The following is a 10,000-nucleotide window of genomic DNA, read 5'->3' as shown; positions in this document are numbered from 1 at the left end:
ATTTAAAGGGGAATGTCTGAAGATTGAATAATGTTGAAACTATGAATGCATCTCGTTTCCTTCTATCAAAATAATTGCATAGAACACAGCTCTCTGAGTGACGGAAATACAGTGAAATGGTCGAGTTGAGGCACATGAACTTGCTCTCAAACGAGTATTTATAAGAATCCATATTTGAATCAGTTTCAGGGATATTTAGAAGATGGGATTTTGTTCATTTTAAAAGTTTCTGAAGGATATCTTGAATACTTGTAGAGTTACAGGCACGCAAACTTTGGAAAAGGAACATTTACGGCACTCAGACAGGAATGCAATTTACTCCTGGAGCCACATTAGGATCTCCATATCTCTGAGATTGAACCATCGAGGGCCTTTAAAATGAAAACACCAACAGAAAAATTTGTTGAGAACCAGAATCTGAAAGGATATTAAGATATCTGTAATACTTCTTGAGTTACAGGCATGCAAACATGAGACAAAATAACACAAGAAGTGCTTTTCTCCATGTTTGAACGGTCACCGTTGGTGTATAATGACACACAGATTGATAAAGTCAACAGATTTCACTAATAGATCTGCCAATCTCTGTGTGAAAATACAATAATGCTGCTGCCATCTTTCTAAAGTCATTTTACACCCCTGTAATTTGGCTCCAAAGCTCAGTTGAAAATGGCCAGTTTGAGCCTCCTCTACAAAACAGTGATTACTCACTCAATACAACACTATTTAAGTTTGTCTTTCTACATAAAAAAAATAACAAAATAAAATATTTGAGCCGAACTGGAACACAAAATGAGAGTTAGACTGTTTAAAAAAGCGTTGCGTATATTCCTGGCCTAAATGCAGCGGCGGCGCAGGTTTCAAACGCGGATTATGAGTGTAAAGGTCAGCGAATTTAAACATCAGTGTGAAATCAAAGGGAACGTGTCGTGAGGCTCGCAGCGCTCGAGAAACTGATCATTAATTCATGTTGTGCATGTCCCTCGCTCCGCCGTCAGCTCGACTTCTTACACACGAACAAGCTCAGACTACAGCTTCCGCTAATAAGACCTCCGGAGACGACTACAGCGCTCTCACAACCTCCAGACGGCCCTCGCCTGCTTCTCCAAGCAAAACCACTACAGCGTTTCTCTAACTAGAGCAGTTTAGAGTGACATGTTCTTTACTGACATGATGACTTTACCCACAGATGCTCGATTGGATTGAGATCTGGGGAATTCGGAGGCCGGGTCAACGCCCGAGATGCTCTGTGTATTCTGACCAGTGTTGGGGAAAGTTACTTTGAAAAGTAATGCATAACAATACACCCTTTTCACATTTCCGGGTTTCTCAGAGCGGAAGTCGTCATAGTTGGGTTAAATATTATAGCTGTGAATGAGAGAATACATTAAATATTTGTCTGTGTGCCCATTTGCTCACATGGCAGAAGAAAAACGCCACAGTTGTGATTTCACAACTTTCAAAAAGAGGGGGAAAAAAGAAGTGAGATTGATAACGGCAGTGAACCATCATATTGTTACCATCACTCCCAAAGCTATTACTAAACACCCTCACAGCAGCGGTAACTTTTTTTATTGTGATTTGATGCAAAACCAATACAATACAAAGTATTAGTGTTATAAATGTACATATATTTAAAAAAAAAATGAAAATACAAAAAACGCTGCAGGAATTACGATATTGATGACAGTTAAAACGCGTCATCACAGTCTGTGAAAAGGGTCTATATTGCGTTACTCCCTTAAAAAGTAACTAATTGAGTTACTTAGTTACTTTTTAAAGCTACACTGTGTGATATTTTCCCCCATCTAGCGGTTAAAAGGTAAATGACCATCCAGAGAATATTAGTTTCTCTTCCTCTCAATTCCGATTTCGTTTTAACTCCTACGGTGGCTTATTTAGTCCAAGATTAACATGGCTTCCAGTTCGACCTCGTCCACATTCGACACGGAGCCATCGAGTGTTAAAACGCCAAAGGCGAAGCTTGAATTTACGGGTATGTCCCTCTTTGGCTAATGTACTTTCAAGATGGAGGGGCAACATGGCGACCCGCAGTCGAACCCTCACCCGTATGTGTTTACAATGGCATATTATAAACTTACGAGAATACTTTATTACTTGAAAGAAGTAAATATACATTAATGAGCACATATATTTTTGAAAGAACTGAGTGTTTTTAGCTAAGAACAAACTAAAAAAGTTACACAGTGTAGCTTTAAGAAAAGTAATGCGTTACGTTACTTTTGCGTTACTTTTTCTCACCTGGGCTGGGCTTGTTTTTTTTTTTTTTTTATAACAAAAAAGTTATATTTTTGTAAAGACCTCTTCATACCAAAATGTAAATAATGCGCCCCAGGCTGAGGTAAAAATGCAGATTCCCGCATGAACACTAGAGGGCGCAGCTCTGGATAATGGAGAAGAGGACGCAGGAGAAAAAAGTTTTACCAATAAAAACAAAAAATCTAGTCATTATCATCATCAAAGGTCAGCAGCAAGACATTGGTCAATTCAATATAAAGGTAGATTATGCATAAAAATAGTTGTTTCATTTAACATTTAATTATTGGAGGTTTGCATAGTATTCTGATTTAGCATTTGACTGATTTTATTCATTTTGAGGAGAACAGAATCTTTACTGTGCAAGTGAGATAAATAAATGCTCACATTTAGTCTAGAACTACAATAACCATCATGTTCACACACACACACACACACACACACACACACACACACACACACACACACACACACACACCTCTGCACTAACTCTCAACATGAGGACAGGAGAGCTGTCAGTCAAATTCATGTGAAAAAGTAACTTGCGTTGTAAATTTGAAAAATAATGCGTTACTTTACTAGTTACTTGGAAAAAGGTAATATTATTACGTAACTCAAGTTACTTGTAATGCGTTTCCCCCAACACTGATTCTGACACCTTTCTATCAGAACCAGCATTAACTTCTTGAGCAGTTTGAGCTCCAGTAGCTCGTCTGTTTGATTGGACCACACGGGCATCAATGAGCCTCGGCCGCCCATGACCCTGTGGCCGGTTCTCCACTGGTCCTTCATGACCCTGTGGCCGGTTCTCCACTGGTCCTCCATGACCCTGTGGCTGGTTCTCCACTGGTCCTTCATGACCCTGTGGCCGGTTCTCCACTGGTCCTCCATGACCCTGTGGCCGGTTCTCCACTAGTCCTTCATGACCCTGTGGCCGGTTCTCCACTGGTCCTTCATGACCCTGTGGCCGGTTCTCCACTGGTCCTTCATGACCCTGTGGCCGGTTCTCCACTGGTCCTCCATGACCCTGTGGCCGGTTCTCCACTGGTCCTCCATGACCCTGTGGCCGGTTCTCCACTGGTCCTCCATGACCCTGTGGCCGGTTCTCCACTGGTCCTTCATGACCCTGTGGCCGGATCTCCACTGGTCCTTCATGACCCTGTGGCCGGTTCTCCACTGGTCCTCCATGACCCTGTGGCCGGTTCTCCACTGGTCCTCCATGACCCTGTGGCCGGTTCTCCACTGGTCCTCCATGACCCTGTGGCCGGTTCTCCACTGGTCCTCCATGACCCTGTGGCCGGTTCTCCACTGGTCCTCCATGACCCTGTGGCCGGTTCTCCACTGGTCCTCCATGACCCTGTGGCCGGTTCTCCACTGGTCCTCCATGACCCTGTGGCCGGTTCTCCACTGGTCCTCCATGACCCTGTGGCCGGTTCTCCACTGGTCCTCCATGACCCTGTGGCCGGTTCTCCACTGGTCCTTCATGACCCTGTGGCAGGTTCTCCACTGGTCCTCCATGACCCTGTGGCCGGTTCTCCACTGGTCCTTCATGACCCTGTGGCCGGTTCTCCACTGGTCCTCCATGACCCTGTGGCCGGTTCTCCACTGGTCCTCCATGACCCTGTGGCCGGTTCTCCACTGGTCCTTCATGACCCTGTGGCCGGTTCTCCACTGGTCCTCCATGACCCTGTGGCCGGTTCTCCACTGGTCCTCCATGACCCTGTGGCCGGTTCTCCACTGGTCCTTCATGACCCTGTGGCCGGTTCTCCACTTGTCCTTCATGACCCTGTGGCCGGTTCTCCACTGGTCCTTCATGACCCTGTGGCCGGTTCTCCACTGGTCCTTCATGACCCTGTGGCCGGTTCTCCACTGGTCCTCCATGACCCTGTGGCTGGTTCTCCACTGGTCCTTCATGACCCTGTGGCCGGTTCTCCACTGGTCCTTCATGACCCTGTGGCCGGTTCTCCACTGGTCCTCCATGACCCTGTGGCCGGTTCTCCACTGGTCCTCCATGACCCTGTGGCCGGTTCTCCACTGGTCCTTCATGACCCTGTGGCCGGTTCTCCACTGGTCCTCCATGACCCTGTGGCCGGTTCTCCACTGGTCCTCCATGACCCTGTGGCCGGTTCTCCACTGGTCCTCCATGACCCTGTGGCCGGTTCTCCACTGGTCCTCCATGACCCTGTGGCCGGTTCTCCACTGGTCCTCCATGACCCTGTGGCCGGTTCTCCACTGGTCCTTCATGACCCTGTGGCCGGTTCTCCACTGGTCCTTCATGACCCTGTGGCCGGTTCTCCACTGGTCCTCCATGACCCTGTGGCCGGTTCTCCACTGGTCCTTCATGACCCTGTGGCCGGTTCTCCACTGGTCCTTCATGACCCTGTGGCCGGTTCTCCACTGGTCCTTCATGACCCTGTGGCCGGTTCTCCACTGGTCCTTCATGACCCTGTGGCCGGTTCTCCACTGGTCCTCCATGACCCTGTGGCCGGTTCTCCACTGGTCCTTCATGACCCTGTGGCCGGTTCTCCACTGGTCCTTCATGACCCTGTGGCCGGTTCTCCACTGGTCCTTCATGACCCTGTGGGCGGTTCTCCACTGGTCCTCCATGACCCTGTGGCCGGTTCTCCACTGGTCCTCCATGACCCTGTGGCCGGTTCTCCACTGGTCCTCCATGACCCTGTGGCCGGTTCTCCACTGGTCCTCCATGACCCTGTGGCCGGTTCTCCACTGGTCCTTCATGACCCTGTGGCCGGTTCTCCACTGGTCCTTCATGACCCTGTGGCCGGTTCTCCACTGGTCCTCCATGACCCTGTGGCCGGTTCTCCACTGGTCCTCCATGACCCTGTGGCCGGTTCTCCACTGGTCCTCCATGACCCTGTGGCCGGTTCTCCACTGGTTCTCCATGACCCTGTGGCCGGTTCTCCACTGGTCCTCCATGACCCTGTGGCCGGTTCTCCACTGGTCCTCCATGACCCTGTGGCCGGTTCTCCACTGGTCCTCCATGACCCTGTGGCCGGTTCTCCACTGGTCCTCCATGACCCTGTGGCCGGTTCTCCACTGGTCCTCCATGACCCTGTGGCCGGTTCTCCACTGGTTCTTCATGACCTTGTGGCCGGTTCTCCACTGGTCCTCCATGACCCTGTGGCCGGTTCTCCACTGGTCCTTCATGACCCTGTGGCCGGTTCTCCACTGGTCCTCCATGACCCTGTGGCCGGTTCTCCACTGGTCCTCCAAGACCCTGTGGCCGGTTCTCCACTGGTCCTCCAAGACCCTGTGGCCGGTTCTCCACTGGTCCTCCAAGACCCTGTGGCCGGTTCTCCACTGGTCCTCCAAGACCCTGTGGCCGGTTCTCCACTGGTCCTCCAAGACCTACCCCTTTTCCATCAAAGCAGAGCTAGAGCTAGATCGGAGCCAGAGCCTAGTTTCAAATCGGTTCTTTGTGTTTCCACACCCAAAGCCCCAGCTCCGAGCCAGGAGAAGTGGTTCTTAAGTAGCACCAAAACATTGCTGGGCTAGAACAGGGCTAGAAGTAAGAACCGATTACGTCAGGCGCTGGGGGCGGAGTCAACAAGACCAACACAAACTGGAGATCCGCCATGTTTGAAATAGCAGCTAATGGAGCTAACAGCTGCTGCTCGTTTGTAATCTCAGTCTATACAAATGACGGCGAACTGCATGAATGCGTAGGATTCGCTGTGTTTGCGTTGTGTTTTGATGCCGATGTAGGATCGTAAAGCCATGTGAATCAATAGTAACGCAACGTTTGCATTGTTGATGGAAGGCTTGTTCGCAGTGGTGCTGTGCAGAGACCGATCGCCGTATGATAACGAGTCCAGCGAGAGCACACGACTCCTTATGCTTTTGATTCACTCATGCGTTTTTTTTTTATATATCATACGTGGATCGGTCTGCGCAGCGCCGATGCGTCTCTAACAAGCCTGGTGTGTGTGTGTTTCCGCTGCCCAGGGTTGCCAGGTTTTCACAACAAACCCGCCCAATTGCTACTCAAAACAAGCCCAATCGCGTTTCAGGGGGGATTCCCCTGTAAAAATCACATTTGGGGGTAAAATGTGTTTTTTGGCATGGTTGCCTACTAAAATTTGCATTCCCGTGGCTAAATATCACATAATTGGGGTCGCTTCATCCTGTGGACATGAAAAAAACAGCCCGCTGCAAAACCGCAGACTTGGCAACCCCTCGCTAGCGTTGCTGAGAGAGATGAGACGCATACAGTGACATGGCTCTGTTGTGGCTCTCAGCATGTGGAAAAGCAAACGGTCCTTAGAAGCTCCTCAGTCGAACCAACTATGAACTGGGACTAGCTCTGGCTCTGGACTAGCTCTAGCACTGCCTTGGTGGAAAAGGGGCACATGACCCTGTGGCCGGTTCTCCACTGGTCCTTCATGACCCTGTGGCCGGTTCTCCACTGGTCCTCCATGACCCTGTGGCCGGTTCTCCACTGGTCCTCCATGACCCTGTGGCCGGTTCTCCACTGGTCCTTCATGACCCTGTGGCCGGTTCTTCACTGGTCCTCCATGACCCTGTGGCCGGTTCTCCACTGGTCCTCCATGACCCTGTGGCCGGTTCTCCACTGGTCCTCCATGACCCTGTGGCCGGTTCTCCACTGGTCCTCCATGACCCTGTGGCCGGTTCTCCACTGGTCCTCCATGACCCTGTGGCCGGTTCTCCACTGGTCCTTCATGACCCTGTGGCCGGTTCTCCACTGGTCCTTCATGACCCTGTGGCCGGTTCTCCACTAGTCCTTCATGACCCTGTGGCCGGTTCTCCACTGGTCCTCCATGACCCTGTGGCCGGTTCTCCACTGGTCCTTCATGACCCTGTGGCCGGTTCTCCACTGGTCCTTCATGACCCTGTGGCCGGTTCTCCACTGGTCCTTCATGACCCTGTGGCCGGTTCTCCACTAGTCCTTCATGACCCTGTGGCCGGTTCTCCACTGGTCCTCCATGACCCTGTGGCCGGTTCTCCACTGGTCCTCCATGACCCTGTGGCCGGTTCTCCACTGGTCCTTCATGACCCTGTGGCCGGTTCTCCACTGGTCCTCCATGACCCTGTGGCCGGTTCTCCACTGGTCCTTCATGACCCTGTGGCCGGTTCTCCACTGGTCCTTCATGACCCTGTGGCCGGTTCTCCACTGGTCCTCCATGACCCTGTGGCCGGTTCTCCACTGGTCCTCCATGACCCTGTGGCCGGTTCTCCACTGGTCCTTCATGACCCTGTGGCCGGTTCTCCACTGGTCCTTCATGACCCTGTGGCCGGTTCTCCACTGGTCCTTCATGACCCTGTGGCCGGTTCTCCACTAGTCCTTCATGACCCTGTGGCCGGTTCTCCACTGGTCCTTCATGACCCTGTGGCCGTTCTCCACTGGTCCTTCATGACCCTGTGGCCGTTCTCCACTGGTCCTTCATGACCCTGTGGCCGGTTCTCCACTGGTCCTTCATGACCCTGTGGCCGGTTCTCCACTGGTCCTTCATGACCCTGTGGCCGGTTCTCCACTGTTCCGTCACAATCTGGCCCTCGTCAAACTCGCTCAAATCCTTACACTTGCCCATTTTTCCTGCTTCTAACACATCAACTCTGAGGACAAAATGTTCACTTGCTCCCTAATCAGAGATGTATAAAGTACTAGAGACACATACTTGAGTAAAAGTACAAGTTCCTTATCAAAAAATTGACTTGAGTAGAAGTTGAAGTGCTCTTTAAGCACCACACTTAAGTACTAAAGTATTCAAAAATTTTTGTACTTAAGTATTGCAAGTAGTTTATTTTAAAATGTACTACTCAAGTATTGTGTTATGTAGTTATTAAAGAAAGTAGTCAAAAGTTTGAACATCATATTGTTTTTATTATTTCAAATGATTAACCTAAAGGACAATCGCAATGTTGGTAGGTAATTTTTCTACATATTGTCATATAAATAACCTGAAAATACTGTAGTTCATTAAGATTAAATCTTACTATAACCAGTCTTACTAAAAAAAAAAATAGGGGTAAGCACACTTATATTCTCATTTCCAGAGGTGTTCTGAGTAAATGATTTGTTTGTAACACTTTACAATATGGTTTGATTTGTTAACATTACATTAGTTAATGTATTAGACTAATAACTAACATGAACTAACCATGATCAATACATTTGTTACTGTATTTATTAAACTTAGTTAATAAAAATACAGCTGTTCAGTGTTTGTATATGTTACTTCACAGTGCACATTAACTATGTAAACAAATAGAGAGCAATTTGAGCGCAAGACGCTGTTTTAAAGACATTGAATGCGCGCGCGGGGCTCGCTCTTGCGCGCTCTCTCTCGCGCTTTCTCTCTATCGCGCGCGCTCTCTCTCACAGCCACGATCACTGGAAGTTGAAGGGGTTGAAGGTGGTGTTTTTGGTTTGTCCATCTTTTAAGCTGATCAAAAGGCACGCGCAGTCTTCTTAATAGCTTGATTCGCTCAATGATGTGCCAGCTTCATCAAACCTTCTACCGTTCTGGCAGTGGTTATGTGGGTTTGGAATGGAATGATTCGTAATATTTTTATAATTGTAACAAGTAACGATGCAGCACATAAAAAAATATCGGAGTAAAAGTATTAAACTCATCGAAAATATGTACTGAAGTAAAAGTGGAAGTAGGAGAAAAAAATAATACTCTAGTAAAGTACAATTACTGCCTTTTAGTACTTAAGTACAGTAGTGAAGTAGTTCTACTTCGTTACTATACATCTCTGATCCCTAATATATCCCACCCACTAACAGATCATCAGTGTTACTCACATCACCTGGTCATAATGTTATGCCTGATCGGTGTGTGTGTATATAACTAAAGTAACAGTGTCACTCACGTGATCCATGAGCTCGCGGATCATGCCGTTCCACTGGCCCGTGCTCTCCTCGAACGCCCCGTACTTCCCGTCCTCCACCAGTCGGATCTCGTAGCGGAAGCCCAGGATTCCCGAGAGTTCCCGGAGCAGATCCACACAGAATCCCTCGAAGCGGTCGTTCCCATACAGCGGTTTATCCGACTTCTTGAACATGACGTACGGCTCCTCCTGGACAGACACACAGGCTCTCAGAAGAAGCAAAATGGCGCCGTGTTTATTAGTGGATTAGCAGAGCTATTTTTTATTTTATTTAAACCCTTTAACTGTCACCCCCCTTTTTGAGCATTTACGTGAAAATGCACTACCCAAACTTAAATGGTTGTAATTCATGAACCCTTTGGACTAAAGACTTATGGTTGGTCTCTTTTAAAAGAAGACACTTGGCAGATTATTGCTGAAGTGGAAATTTAGAATTAAATTATATAAAAATTATTGAAATTTAAGTTTATTGTTATAAAAATATAATAAAATATATATTATATATTTTATTAAAAAAATATATAAATTAATATAGGTTTCAGCCTAAAAAAAGAAGAAAGTCAAAGCCAAAATTCTAACCAAGTTGTGTTAAAAATTTTAGGTCAAAAACTCAAAAAATTAGTTTTCTGTAAGACTTTTAGCTGCATAACCTCCACAAATCCACTAGGGGTTAGACACACCATATTGGTGACCCCTAAAGGTCCTACTTACTTGATCTGGCAGATATTCTCTATATATAATATTATTTTCTGAATATTTATGGCTAAATACTAGAATCAATGTTTATGTTATGAACTTTTAGCATGAAAATCAAAGTTTGAATGATTAAAAGTGTGGTTGTTGACTT

At 47.7% G+C, this 10,000-nt stretch overlaps 1 protein-coding gene across 1 annotated transcript in view; it reads right to left on the bottom strand.

Annotated features, from left to right (window-relative positions):
- LOC307127242 (glutamate receptor ionotropic, kainate 2) overlaps positions 1 to 10,000 on the bottom strand; it is a gene marked incomplete at its 5' end in the record, with an annotated part of 88,198 nt that overhangs the window by 25,068 nt on the left and 53,130 nt on the right. The window contains one exon of the mRNA XM_079818363.1: positions 9,136 to 9,342. Coding sequence (XP_079674489.1) covers positions 9,136 to 9,342 — 207 coding nt within the window. The remainder of the gene's footprint in view (positions 1 to 9,135; positions 9,343 to 10,000) is intronic.

The sequence above is a fragment of the Gobio gobio genome (assembly GCF_949357685.1).
Source record: "Gobio gobio genome assembly, chromosome: 5".
NCBI classification, from domain to species: Eukaryota; Metazoa; Chordata; class Actinopteri; order Cypriniformes; family Gobionidae; genus Gobio; species Gobio gobio.
Note: the sequence above shows the minus strand (reverse complement) of the source record. Positions and strands in the feature narration are given on the sequence as shown.